This window comes from Sardina pilchardus, chromosome 1 (genome assembly GCF_963854185.1).
Source record: "Sardina pilchardus chromosome 1, fSarPil1.1, whole genome shotgun sequence".
NCBI classification, from domain to species: Eukaryota; Metazoa; Chordata; class Actinopteri; order Clupeiformes; family Clupeidae; genus Sardina; species Sardina pilchardus.
The window spans coordinates 50902744-50917535 of NC_084994.1; the positions used below are offsets into that span (position 1 = coordinate 50902744).

Consider the following 14792-nt stretch of genomic DNA (forward strand, 5'->3'; position numbering starts at 1 on the left):
TTTACATTTTCAGTGTAAACAAAGAATGTCAATTGATGTGCATTGTCCCTTTTAAATAAACAAATAAATAAATACATAAATAAACATAGAAATGCACTAGGAGAGTGGAGACCTCAGCAAAGGCCAAATTCCATTACTTGAATCAAAAGTGAAACAAAATTCATCAAGACACCCGTGACACCCTCAGATCTGGTCCAAATAGTTGTAGTTTTCTTGCTTACTGTCAGTCAAAACAAACACACACCTCTAAAAACTCTAACTTTGTCAGGACAGGTAATAATTATGCTACCAAACGAGTTGATCATTGTACTGAATAATTATGTGTCAAGCATGAAAAGCATAATTTCTTGTTATAGTGCCAGCTCATGACTCATTTTGTCAAGTTTAAAGCAGAATTTTGGCGATTTTCACATAGATCTCTAGTTTCTCAAGGTCACAGAGTACTGTCGGTACGAAACCCCAAAAACAATTGTTTCTTGCTGCAGCCAACAGCTAGAGCTGCAAGGAGGCTACAGTGCCACACTCTGGAGTATGTTCATGTGTGTATGTGCCCCCAGAGTGTAACACTATACCTGTGATCTACAGTATGTGAAAAATCAGCACAACTCTCCTCTAATACATAGCCTCTGGGACATATGGATGTGCCTAACAATGTTCAAGAGGATTAACCATCAACGAGAAGCATTAACGGACTTGATTGGCTGTTGGACATCTTTTTAAATGGAGACAATTGGCACTATAGGATAACAACAAACTGGCTCATATATTAGACGTGTTTTAACATCGACATCTCATTGGATGTTTTCTCTGGCAAGGTGTGAAGATAATTCAACAGTCATGAAAATAAGATGAACTTTTTTCTTTTTTTATCAAAATGGCAGGGAAATTCAGTCGGTGAAATTGGTAGGAATGGTTTCATCAGATATGGGAGCCGCCAGTATAAGGATTATTTTGTCTAGACTATAGAATTATTGAGATATGATCCAAATGCAAAATTCTCAAAGTCATTTCACTGAAACTGCAGACCTGGTTTGTTTGTGGTTACTACCCACATAGTTTTCCTCCAGGAGAAAGGAGAAAAAAAGAGAGGTAGAAGAACAATCAGTAAAATCACATAAGGGCTCCAGCCGCTTACTGATGGGACTCCTAACAAGCAGCAAAAATCCCAAAGCAAATGCACCCACTTGATTGCTGCAACAGTGTAATATGTTGACCTCCAGCCTGGCAGCACATGAGAGATGAAATCACACACAGGCACACACTCATGCAAAACCCCCTCCATGTTGCATGCATACAGGCACACACAGGTACACACACACACCAGTGCACAAATACATTAAGTATTTTAATTTGATAATTTAATCATCAAACAGGCCACACCTGCCTGATACGGCATGTTTCATTTGCGTCAGTGCATCAACTGCCAAAACAACATCTTGCCATATTTCTAGGATTCTCTAACAACACTGAAAACAGTCTTTTTGAGTTTACACATAACAGATTGCTTACAGTCTCAAACGGTCGTGTGAAACAAGGCATGTTCAGAGTCTACTGTCCATCACTCTGACGTATAAAAGGCTGCATAATGTATATTACACCAATATCAGCATATGAGGGGATGTCCCCTCTGTCCACTTTAGTCCAGCGGTCCCTGAAAGATGAGTCTGATGTATCGCCTCTCCCGGCGCAGGGGCCGCACGCAGAAGGGGCAGGCGGCGTGGAAGGTGTGCGTTCCGTGTGGCAGCGGGATCTGACTCCAGAACGCCGCCGTCTTCTCCGAGCACACGTGGCCGCAGGGCACAAAGGCGTGGGTGGGGGGCGCCGCGTCCAGGTAGAAGGCCGACTCGCACCCCAGCCAGAGGGGCACGTAGGGCCCGCGGGCGCGGCACAGGGGGCACTGGCGCTCCCTGGAGCCCGGGTCCTGCTCGTTCTGCCCCGGCTGCTGGTTCTCCTCCTCGTCCTCCTCGTCCTCCTCCTCCTGCGAGCGCCGGGAGCGGCCCGCCCAGCCGTGGTAGCCGTGCACGTGGCCGCACCGGAGGTAGACCCAGGGCTGCTTGGCGTCCAGCAGCTGGCGGCAGCGCAGGCTGGGGAAGGCCAGCGTGTTGAGGCCCACGGGGCACTGGGGCCGCGCCGCGTTCAGCTCCCGCCGCAGCTCCTCCAGGTGCTGGACGCTGGGCGTCTGGGCCAGGCCCTCGGCCGTGCGCCACAGCAGGGTGGCGCCGCACAGGTCGATCAGCGAGCCGTCGCGCAGCTCGTGGCTCTCCTTCTCCACCTGCACGCAAAAATGGACAAGCTTTGAGTCTTTTTTTTTTCTTCATAAAATGAACACACACTCAGCCATTCCTACATTCAGCCATTCCTAATCCGTCCACATGCAGAGGACTCAGCAGAGAGTCTCAGAGCCCGGGGTGTGGTGGGATGAGCAACTGAAACTGAAGTGTACAGAGATTGAGACTTTTTGTACAAAACCATTGTACACATTATGTGACTCATAAAAGTTGGACCACAAGTCATTAGTGTGGAGGAAGCACTTCAGTCACAGTTCTCATGAAGTTGGTCAGGCCGCTGCATTTCCTCCAAGGGCTTTGGCCATTAGGACCAACTAGTTCACCATGATCCCATTCAGGGTACTGTATTCAGATTTGCTAAATAAATGAAGCATTTACGAGATATCTTGCGATATCTTCTTCGCTAACAGGCAATGTGAACAGGAGAAAACATGCACCTCACAGTCACTATTACGTATAATAATACAATGTAAGTATCTGATACATATTGTAGAATTCTGGGGTATTCTCACTGTATTGTGATCATATGCTCATATGCTCATATGTTACTCCTGTGCCGTTGTAGGGGTTCCATACCATTGTACAGGACTTTGGCTACCAAGACCTTGTAGCTCAGGAGCATCAGTGATAACATGGTCTGTGTGTCTGGGTTTTACCATCTGGTCGGAGCCGGTTTTGTGCAATGGTAGGCACCTGCCACTTTGGCATGATTTGCATTTGTATGTAAGGCGCACCTTCCGTTAAAAAAAAAAATGCACTCCAGTTTTCGTTGCAATAGTGTTAGGCCGACTCTAGAGGGAGCTCCACTACTTGGTCTTGCTTCAGAGAGTTTCTCACAGGAGTCACCGACTAATCATCTAAGCTAACACTGAAAACGAAAGATTTGATTCTATTCTGTGCCATTCAGACATTTGATCAAGTTCACCAGCTGCCCCATCGCTGGAGTTTACTCTCATCTCATAACTCATATTTCCTTCATGAATGCAGTGCTAATATCAGGACCCAGGCAGTCTCACAAGTCAGAGCTAACCATGACCATTCAGACATATTTTGAACAACCAACTTCTAGGCAACCACCACTTTCCACATCTAATTGCAAGACACAGATCAGAAAGATGGGGATAGGAGGGGGTTAAATCAGCCCCCTGGGACAGAGAAAAGAACACTCTGCACTGTAGGCAACACTGAACAGGGAAATCAGCTCTTGAAAAACTACAAACACAGCCCACAGCAGCATGTGGGTCAGGAACTTAAGATGGCAGATATGTTATCGTGCATCGCCAGCCAAAGATAGATAAGAGAAGCTATGACAACGGGTAAATATAAACTTCATCATTATTAAATAAACTCTTAATGAATTAACAACAGCTCTTAAAATGACATGAAATGAGCACATGTGGCCCGTTGATTAGAGCTGTGCTGAGGGTCATGGGACTCAGTAGGAGTGACTAAGTGTGGGAATGTGTGTTATGGCTGTGTGTGGACGTCACCGTGGAAACGGGCTAGTTTGTTTTACACGTTGCATCTGCCAGTCCAATTTTTTGGCTTTGGTTCAGGGGAAGGGTGTGTGTGAGTATGAATGTTTCTGTGTGTGTGTGTGTGTGTGTGTGTGTGTGAGAGAGAGAGGTAGGGAGGAAGTTTGTAAATGTATGTGTGTGTGTGTGTGTGTGTGTGTGTGAGAGAGAGTTGGTGAGTATGACATTGAAATTCTGTGGTTAAATGTTCAATGACAAGACTGCATTCAACCCCATTGACTTTTGCTGTAAATGACTGGAAATATTGCGGTTCGTTTGCACTGCTTTGTCCTGATTACATGGAGCAGCAGCTTCACAGAGGAGCTGAATTCATCTGGAGCTGCAATATTGTACTCTGAACATGTGCTCGTAGTTGTGGAGGGGAAGGATTGCTTGGACTTGCAAAGAACATCAGACTTAACAATCGGATAAGCACGTATTAGAACCATAATAGAGCATCTCTGTTTAGATATGGCTTCAAAATGACATTATGTACATATAATATATATATAAATGATAGAAACCATAAATCCTGCACTTCTGTGGTCATTTTCACCTCAAGATACTTGAAATTCGCCAGATGCTAATTCAAAACCGCCCACTGTCTGATTTTTCTTGTTGCAAAAAATAAATCATAAATCCCAATTAAACTAAAACATGGCCTTTTGGTTGCAATTGAACACAATAGTGAATGGACGGCATTTACAGCTTTTCTCCTCCTCTGAGCATTCAAAGCACTTCCAGATGAATGCCCTCACATTCACCCAATCACACAGCGATGGTGAAGGCTGCCATGCAAGACACCAACCTGCACACAGGGAGCATTTAGGGTTCAGTCTCTTGCTCAAGGACATTTCAACAGGCCTAGGAAGAGCCAGGCGCAAACCAGCAACAGTCAAATTGCTCCACTTCCTGAGCCACGCCACTGCTGTCCCTGAACTACTGCTGTACTTGTCTTATACTTGTCTGCTGTACTACTAGTGTATTTTCATATCATCTAGAAATTGTGTTGGAAAGACTCCACTGCCACTACCACCACACCCGTACCCACGCCAACCTCCCCCCACTGGCAGGGCTGCGCCCCTGCTCTGAGCCCGTGTGTGCATGTGAGTGCCCTGTGCTGTGCTCACCATCTTGCCACGCTGCTGTGCGGAGCGGGTCTCGCGGAGGCTGAAGACGTTGCCGCAGACGGAGATCTCTCTCCAGGCGCTGGGGCGGGAGTCCTGAGTGAAGCCGTGGCGGGGGTGCATCACCAGAACGCCATTGGTGGTCAGTCCGTCCATCCGGCCGTCGGGGGTCTTCCACTTGGCCGCCTTCTCCTGCAGGATCATGGAGAGCAGTGGTGTTTATACGCCTCTAAGTGGACCGTCCTTTCCCAGCTATTAGTCAGGGCTTACACAGTGATTTTGCAACATTTATCTGCAGCTATGAGGTCAATAGTATCTATTAGTATCTATCTCTTGAATTTCCCCTTGGGGATCAATAAAGTATCTATCTATCTATCTATCTATCTATCAATCAATACACGGGGGCAGTTAATATGGTATTAATATGGTTTCGTTTCTTTAAACTTGCATAAAACACTGTCCTGCGGCTTATACACAATGCGGCTAATACACATGAAATTGCTGCATGTGTTGTATACATACATGGGACATTCATGGAATCCCATTTTTCTGACCACTCTCTCCTCTTACATCTACCAGGGAAGGGTCCCATTTATTGGGCACGTAGGCCTCTAGAATGAACCTTTCTTCTCATGACTCTACAGTTTGCTGGGTCTGACTCATGCGTACCCCCAGGAAGATGTTCTTGGAGGAGTCGAATCCGGCTGCGTAGATGCGGGCGGTGTATGGCGGGTGGCGCTGACAGATGATCCGGCAGGCGAAGCGTGAGATGGTGCTCTGTGACGACAGCGCTGTGCTGTCGCTGTAGCCGTGGCTGAGTCTGCCCGGTACCGTGTCCGTCACCACAAAGTCAATGGGGCTCTCGGTGGAGCGGCCAATCTGTCACAAGGAAGAGAGGAGTTAGTGTCCTTTTCGTGCTGGTTTTTTTTTGTCTTTTTGACATTTTCATGTGGTTAATTGTCTGTGAGGTTGACTAAATCACATTATTACAAAGACGCTTGTGAGTTCTCAAGAGGTTTGTACGCACCAGAACTCTGCTCTGGTATACTGATTTTACACATTTTCATCAAGCCCAGCCAGGACCCAACTACAGTCATTTCCCACATATAAGCCGCATTGTGTATAAGCCACAGGGCAGTGTTTTATGCAAGTTAAAAGAACATATTAACACCATATTAACTGCCCCCTGTATTAACCTCATAGCGGAAGAAATTTTGCCAAATCTATGTATAAGCCGCGGCTAATAGTCGGGAAATTATGGTAGTCAAAATTAGAAATACTCTAACAAGTCGAGAGCAGACAAAGCACTTGATGAACTCCTACATGTCAGAGTGTGTCTGGCTGAGAGGACATCAGTGTTGGGTACCTGGAACATGTCCGTGGTGCTGTCATGAGTGTACTCCACCACCACCGTCTGAGCGCGCGACAGCGTGTAGGAGATGCTGTGCTGGTCCTTATTACTGATGGCCTACAGAGAGGAGAGGGAGACAGCATGACGAACAGTGCTCACAGACGCTCACACACACTGCCAGGGCTGTCTGTCTGTACAGCAAACAGCAGTCTCCCTGGACAGCTTTTAAGTGCTGTACAATGAGCAAGTGTAATTCTTCACATAGAATCTTTATCATTCACATTTTGATTGTCACATCTATTATTAGGCAGCTTTGCAATGATATGGTTGTTGGGGTTCATCGAGCACCTGGTGCAGCTCTATGGGTGTAAGAGGAAGGCTTTGCTCAACTGTCGGGTCCATATACCTTGGCAGCCTGTGGCGAACAGACAGAGTGAACTGTGCTGGGCTTCACCCCATTGGCTCTGGGCCTCTTAAAGAGAGAGAAGCGACTCTTCCGTCGGCCTCGGTCACCGTTTGGAAGGGAGCCATTGTACCTGTGAAATGTAGCATCATGTTTAGGTAATAGTTGCGAGGTATATGACCTTGACTGGGGCTATAAACTTGTAACAAATCATTGTTAACAGCCTTTCTGTAGCTCAGCCGGATGCCTACCTGTTTTATGGTTGATGACAACTTCATGACAAGAATCTAACTGTGTTATGGCAACAGTAGCGGTGTTGTGACAACGCTGACCTTCCCGTTTTTATGACAGGTGAAGGTTTTCTTTAATTGATGCAGTTGACACACACTGCACTGTACTCCACCGCTAACAATGAGAGTCTGTATGCTGTTGTTAGTCTGGCCACTCGCCTGAAACCAATCCGGTATGGTTAGACCTTCCAGGGAGCACAGTCCCCTCCGGCATAGCTTTCAGGGTCTTAGAGGCACGCAAGCCTCTCCACCACGACAAGGTCACAGCATGAGGAGAAGTGAGACAAGTACTGTACTGTACACCGAGTGCTTATATTAATAACTACAGTGCTGTGAAAGCATTTGCATTTGCCCCCTTCCCAAATTGTTCTATTTTAGCAAATTTGTCACACTTAAATGTGTCAGATTATCCAACTAATTTTAATATAAGACAAAGACAACGCGAGTAAACATAAAATGCAGATTTTAAATGACAATGACTATTTTCTTAATTTAATGAAGGTGACAAGTTATTCAAACCAATGTGAAAAAGTATCGCCCCTCTAAACCTAATAACTGGTTGAGCCACCACTCGCGGCAACAACATCAATCAAAAGTTTCCAACAAGTCGCTTACATCACTGCAGAGGAATTTTGTCCACTCTTCTTTGCAGAATTGTTTTAACTCTGCTATATTGGAAGGTTTTCGAGTATGAATTGCCTGTTTAAGGTCATGCCACCACAGCATCTCAATCCGTCAGGACTTTGACTAGCCCAATCCAAAACCTTAAATTGGTTGCAGGCCCTGAAGCAGTAAAGCAGCCTCAAATCATCACACTACCACCATCGTATTTGACTGTTGGTATGATGCTCTTATTGATTATTTTTTGACTCATCAGTACACAGAATATCATCCCAAAAGTCTTGGGGGTCATCAAGATGTTTTTTTGGCAAATGTGAGATGAGCCTTTGTGTTCTATTTGGTGAGCAGTATTTTTCATGGATGCCATTTTTGCCCAGTCTCTTTCTTATTGTGGAATCAAGAAAGCCTGCAGTCCCTGAGTTGTCTATGCGGTTCACAATTTTTTCAAATGTTCTCCATTTGTAGAGAATGGCTCTCACCATGGTTCACTGGAGTCCCAGAGCCTTAGAAATGGCTTTGTAACTCTTTCCAGACGGAGAGATGTGAATGACTTTCATTATCATCTGTTCTTGAATTTCTTTAGATCGCAGCATCTTGCGCTGCTTTTTGAGACCTTTTAGGCAACTTCACATTGCTAGACAAGTTCCATTTAAGTGATGTTTAAATTCAACAGGGTTGGCAGTAATTATACCTGGCTGTATCTGGTGATGTTGAACCCAATTGTCAATTAAATTTGGTTAAATTAGCTTTTTTCTTTCAATAAATGAAATAATTTAAAAATGGCATTTCGTATTAACTCGGGCTAAATTTGTCAAATATTAAAATTTGCTTGATCGTCTGAAAATTTTAGTGTGACAAATGTGCAAAAATTGAAGAAATCAGGGCAAATACTTTTTTTACAGCTCTGTATAACTTTAGACACCTTATCAGGATAAATGTGCATGTAACCGGGCCCAGTGTCTGAGTATTGGGTGTGTATATTGATGAAAAATGGTGTACCAATATTCAGCTGAAGAGATTATTACTTTCCAAGAGATCAAATGATTATCAATACAACGGGCAATACAATACATCAATGGAACTTGCCACTCCACCAGAATGAAGATCATATGCAGCAGATTATCAGAACTGTTTCACATAAAACAAGCAAGCCAAGCAGCAACGTACGGATTTTTGAATCAAGACTTCTCAAAAGACAACAGATTTAATCTACAACTCCTCCCTGTTTGACTGCTCTCAATAAACATTTTGGTTAAGATTTGTTTTTCTGACTTCCAGTCTCAGTGTTTGGAAAACATAACTGTAAACACTCTAACAACAACACTAACAAACATCAAGTCAACATTAAGCATTTATTCAACCACACTCAACCATACTAGATTTCTCTGGACCTGTTTTGAAAGACTACTTGACTCAAAGAGAAGAATGTTAGGGAAAGCCTCTCCCTCTCTCTTACCCTAAAATAATGAGCTCCCCATACTTGATAGGTGGCTTGCTAGGCATGGTGTAGCTTGAGATGTCCTGGTCCACAGAGAACATTGGTGAGGCTATCAGATCTTCCAGCATAGACCCCTTCCTTCTTCTTAGCTCTTAAGCTTCTCCTCCTCACCCCTCTTCTTTTGTGTTCTTCTTATGAACATCAACTGCTTCTTTTTGGGGTTATTTCCGGCTACCAGCCTAATAAATGAACAGAACAGATGGAATAGGTTCTATTTTCTTCAGTGTATAAATGCATGTACATACACACACACACACACACACACACACATACACACACCTCAATCTGTCTGTTGGTCAACAACGTCAGAAAAAACATTTTGTGCACACACTGACTCACTCTTTGACAAACAAATCTGACATGACTCCATAAGGCTGAACTGGGTTGCAGTTGCTGTTGTTGGTGAGGGTGTTCTTTTGATGAGAACAGCTAGTTTGGTGAGACTGTCTGTCTGACCAGTGGGTGTGGTGGTGACAGTCTGTCATAGATTCGCTTCACTGCTCAAAACCTATTGGAACATGAACAAAACCTATCCCCAGCCCCATCCCAATATAAACATCCCATTTGAACCTGCTGGGGAAGTGATGTAGGTCACACTGCACACAAATATAGACCAAAAAATATCCGTCAAAAATCTAGGCCTTTCGAAGCACTGATCTCTAGACTCACCAACTGACTAAACCTGCCACATTTGTCTGCCCTCCCTCTCTTGTCTGTCTGCTTAAGATGATGTTTCAATATAAGCAACAAAAACACATCAAAAGCTGCTAATGGAAAGAGTCCGAAATTAACAATCAAATGTCTGAATTTGGAAAGAGCCAACACGTTCAACATGTGAAAGAGGACAAACGGGAAATGTTAGCAGTTAAAAGAAATGTATCAGTTTATGTAAACGTGCTTGTTTTAACAAAAAAAAAGAAAAACAGGAACAGCATCTTTGTTTGAAACTGTTTGTTTTAGTGGCAGCTGCTACAAGAAATAAAATATATAAAAAATGCCCAAGATCAAGATCTTGCAATGCATTAGCCTATAAGTGTCACTTAAATGGATAACATTTTACTTCTGATGGAGTTAATACAATTTCATGCAGTTAAAAGCTGTGGCTTGGCTGTGAACCTTACAAAAATATTAGTATCAATTTCACACAATTTCGCAAATCAAAATCCTTTTCAGCATTTTTTGCTACCAACGTTTTGCTACTGCCACCAAGAAGCTGAAGCTGAACAGCCTAGAAAGTGAAATTTGAAAACAGCAAAGAATATTTCCAGGAAGACACTTGAATTGGGATTTTTCATGGCATCATAGGAAAATAATGTTTATGATTTTGTGTGCACAAGCATGTGCATAATTAATCTAATCTGGTTAAGATTGAATGTACGTATAGTCAACAGGCTAGGAAACACTGAGTATGCAGTATAGCCAACAGCACCTCATAAAACACTGTTCAGGACCATGCACATAAAGAATAGAGTGCATGCAAGGGGAGATAAGCAAGGTCAATTTATATAAGCGTGGAGGGCAGTTAGATCAATTATGATTAACCATGGCACACGTCCCCTGTAAAGTGCAAAGGCACCGGCCGGCACTTTATAATGTGTCCCATTCCAACCCCTGTCACTGGGTGCAGGCAGAACAGGCAAACGCATCTCAGACGAGCAGATAATGCAGCCACTGTTCTGGGGGAGAGGGTCACACACCCCACCAAGAATGTGAGCCAGGAGCTCTACCACAACAAACACACACACACACACACACACACACACACACACACACACACACACACACACACACACACACACACACACACACACACACATGGGAGCACATAATCCCTAAACTTATGCTGTTTCCTTTTTCTCCACTCATTTCAGTCTGTCTCTTTTACATACACACACACACACTGTTAATGTAAACACAACACACACACACACACACACACACACACACACACATCCGGCCTCTTTCTGAATCAGCGCCAGTCTAGGACTGGCAGAGGCATAGAGTAAAATAAACTGGTTTGTTTCCATGGTGATATGCATACTAAAAACAGTGGTGAAATCTCACAGTACACACACACACACACACACACAAACACACACACACGCACACACACACACACACGCACACACACACACACACACAGGACACAGTTACACACATAAAAGGCAAGGTGTTGGCCTGATGACCAATAAAAACTCTTATTTGAAAAATGCACTCATCCTTACAGCATGATGCTCTAAGAGTATAGGTTAATTCACAGTCTCAAACTTTTGCTTGTGACAGTATAGACATTGGAGCAGGACTGGGTGTTTCTTTGACTGTAGTGCCATGGGCTGGTACAGTCTCTCAACTTCTTTGAGAGAAAAAAAGAAATACTCAGCTAGACACATTTGTGATCTTGGCACTTGTCACTGTTGGTGAATAAACTCAGTATCACAGAGCCCCATTCACACAGCACATGGATAATGGGACCACTCAGGGTCTTGCTCTAACCCAGACTCACAAAGATAAAGGGTTTGGCTTATCTCAATTTCAACTTCATCTTCATGAAATAAGAGCACTTCGGTAACCCTTGCTCATGTCTTCAATAAAAATTACATACGACTACTTATTGTAAATACACACAATTTAAAAAGAGTCACATTCTTTAGGCTACATGCATGAGTTCTGTAGAGTGAGAAGACCTGAGCTTAAATAATTCAATCAATATCTAGAAGGTTATAGTCACTAGCATAAGCGACATACTTTAAAGCAGTGTTTCTTAACTGGTGGCTCGGGACCCAAAAGTGGGTCACAGAACCGTTGTAGCTTGTGGTTAAAAAAAAAGAAAGAAAAACAAATTGCCCATTAATGCAGATCTTATAATGGATTTTTTTGTTCGTCAGTCATTGTCATGGATCTAGACAATGTGACATGTCATCATGTTAGACATCATTTAGAGGTAAATGCAGGCTACAACCCTGAATATTTACAGTAAAGTAGGATGAGGATTCACTCAAATTGAGACAAAATGGGACAGAAACCCTAGTGTACGGTGTTCACAACTGCTGGCACATGAGAAAAAATCCCACACAACAAAGCACCCCTGTCAGACAAACCTGTCGAGTACTTTGAAAAGTGATATCAGGAGTTGGAGACTTCACAAATGCAATGCCAAACATCAGCATGTTCCAAACAAGTAGACCTAGGCACTTTGCATGACTGCATGTGTCCGTTGGCTTGATCGCTAAATAAATATATGGGTTGTGACTTAATGAACATGGGAAAGTGTGGGTCCCAAAGCAGACCAGTTAAGAACCACTGCTTTAAAGGATCTAGGCCTACGTGAAAGTAAAAAAAAAAAACCTGCAAAGGTTATGCAAGCTTATATATGTCAGTGAAAAGTGTCTGTGAAAAGTGTTTCAGTAGTATCCCCATATACTGAAGACATCTTACACATCATTTCAGAAAGAGGTGTTTCATTATTGATGGAGACACAGTCACAAACTGAAAGTTATGAATTGACCTTATTAGAATATGATATGAAAGCTTTCAATACTGTAGGCTAAACAAAAGCAGTTGAACATAATTGTATCCTTATTCTGCTATTGTCTTATTCATATGGCTTATTCATGGATAGCCTATCTTGAAAAAGCATATCCTGACATAGCCTAATACTATGCCTAATACCAAAAACATTGTGGAAATATGGGAATAGTAAAGCACAAATATTGCGACCTAAAATGAGAATAGCCTAGGCTATCAGAAGATGACACCATAGGAACTCAGGCAGGGGCAAATTCTCCAAACACAGCTCTTTCTCAATCTTCCATGAATGCATGTTTCCTCTAACTTTTTTACTGACGGCCTCCAGCCTGCAACCTAGTGACAGGGATGTGGTACACTTGGGATCTGTGCATAGACCTGTCAATCTTCATCCCACTAGATTAACAACAGCGACATTAATTTGAAAAAGTGATTCAAGCCTTTTGAGGCTTGGAACAACCTGTGTAAGAGTGATATGCAGTTATTTATAAACCAAGTAAAGCATCCAGGCTAATGCAGACAAGGCTGGTTGCAGAGAAGGCAGTGGAAGACTCGCCCTATTTGAGCTGGGGGTCAATGGTGTGTGAACCCACTGTCATTCTTAATGAAGACATTTACTATAATCAAATGACAAATTCAAATGAGCTAAGATGTAACAACCTGGAGAAAGCCGGCAACAGAATAAAATGGACAATAGTAGCCTAGGCTAACTGAATTACTGTATGCAAATTCCAAAATAATTTTATGACCCAAATGGAGCCATAAAATCAAACTTCCTATCCAATGGATTTCATTTCACATAGTACAATAATAGGCTAGGCTACTAGAAACTAGAAACCAGCCAGTCATGTCTAAATTCACAGTAGCCTAGTCCACTGCAACAGTGACCTTGCCTTGATGATATTCTGTTTTTTTTTTTTTTTTTTTTTTAAATTGTTTTTGTCGTCTAGTTTAGGCTACTGTCGACCATCATCACCACGACCAGGCATTGTAATTCGTTCAAGGTAGTCTTGCCCATATAGTAGCCTAGACTATGGTTTTTATACATTCTATAGGCCAGGCCTACAGTTTACTGATATTAATTAGGCTACAAAATAAAATAATTTCAGTTTGATATATTCCGGGGGAAAGCTTGCATAATTATGCCGCAACAAAAACACTGAATAAAAGCCACTTACCCGACTGAAAGCCTGAAACAGTTGTCCACTGAATGTGCGACTGGTCGATGCAGAATCTCAAAGTTGAAGCTCCCTACTCTACGTGATAAGTTTACTTTGTAAGTAACAAAGGTTTAAGTAAACGTTTTAATATAAGAAATAAATGCAGTCGACACAGTGTAGCTTCACTGACTGCTCAGCACACATCCTATATCAACCGAGGATGACCGGGGCACGCGCATAATGAAGGTGCAATTTTTGTGTCTCCCCCTCTTCGCAACACACAACATTGCGTCACATGTCACCAGCCCAATTAACGTTGCTGCCTCGTTCGGTTATGAAATATTTGTAGTCTATATTAAAATTTTATCTACAAACAGCCTAAGTAGGCTAGCCTAGGCTATGTTTTTTTTTTTTTTTTTTTTTTTTGCCAAAATCAAAAAAACATATTCTAGCCTGTAATCTATTTTATAGCCCAACCAAGGCTATCAATATGAAAATTATATTAAGAAATTGCCTAAAATCCACAGTGGTGATCGCAACTGTCTGATGGAAGATAATAAAAAAAAAGTTAATTGCCTCAGTGACAGAGATTAGTCTAACTAACGTTTATCCTAGAGCATAGGCTAATGTCCTAACTAGGATGTTCCGAACGTAACTCGACTCTGGCAATAATGCATTCATTCAGTTCCGCAGTCCTTGCCACACTCTCCCCAGTTCAAACCCCGAGGCTTTTTCCCCCCCTAGCCTACTCCAGATGTTCCCTGAAGGAAGCGCTTGAACTTGCGTTTGTTGGTGCCGTTGCACTCCAACACATCAACATAGCAACAAGCTCGGGCTAAGTGTTCCTGACTTCAATGGGAATGCAGAAAGCTTGCGCAGTCAAAACGCTCTGCTGCTACGGATTACATAATAAAAATGTTATGCTAACGCTAAGCAAATATTAAGTTTCCCTGGCTGCCAAGTGCCTAGGCAGGCTGTGGGCTGTTGTCGTGCCGCCATGACGACAGTAACCATG

At 43.0% G+C, this 14792-nt stretch overlaps 1 protein-coding gene across 1 annotated transcript; it reads right to left on the reverse strand.

Moving 5' to 3' along the window:
- Positions 1–1332: 1332 nt before the first annotated feature.
- peli1a (pellino E3 ubiquitin protein ligase 1a) lies at positions 1333–14177 on the reverse strand. The gene is made up of 7 exons (XM_062548894.1): positions 13796–14177; positions 9051–9271; positions 6687–6816; positions 6296–6397; positions 5599–5808; positions 4933–5121; positions 1333–2272 (listed from the first exon to the last, which is right to left on the reverse strand). The coding sequence occupies exons 2-7, from the start codon at positions 9158–9160 to the stop codon at positions 1637–1639; spliced, it is 1377 nt and encodes a 458-aa protein (XP_062404878.1). The 5' UTR covers positions 9161–9271; positions 13796–14177; the 3' UTR covers positions 1333–1636.
- Positions 14178–14792: the final 615 nt, after the last annotated feature.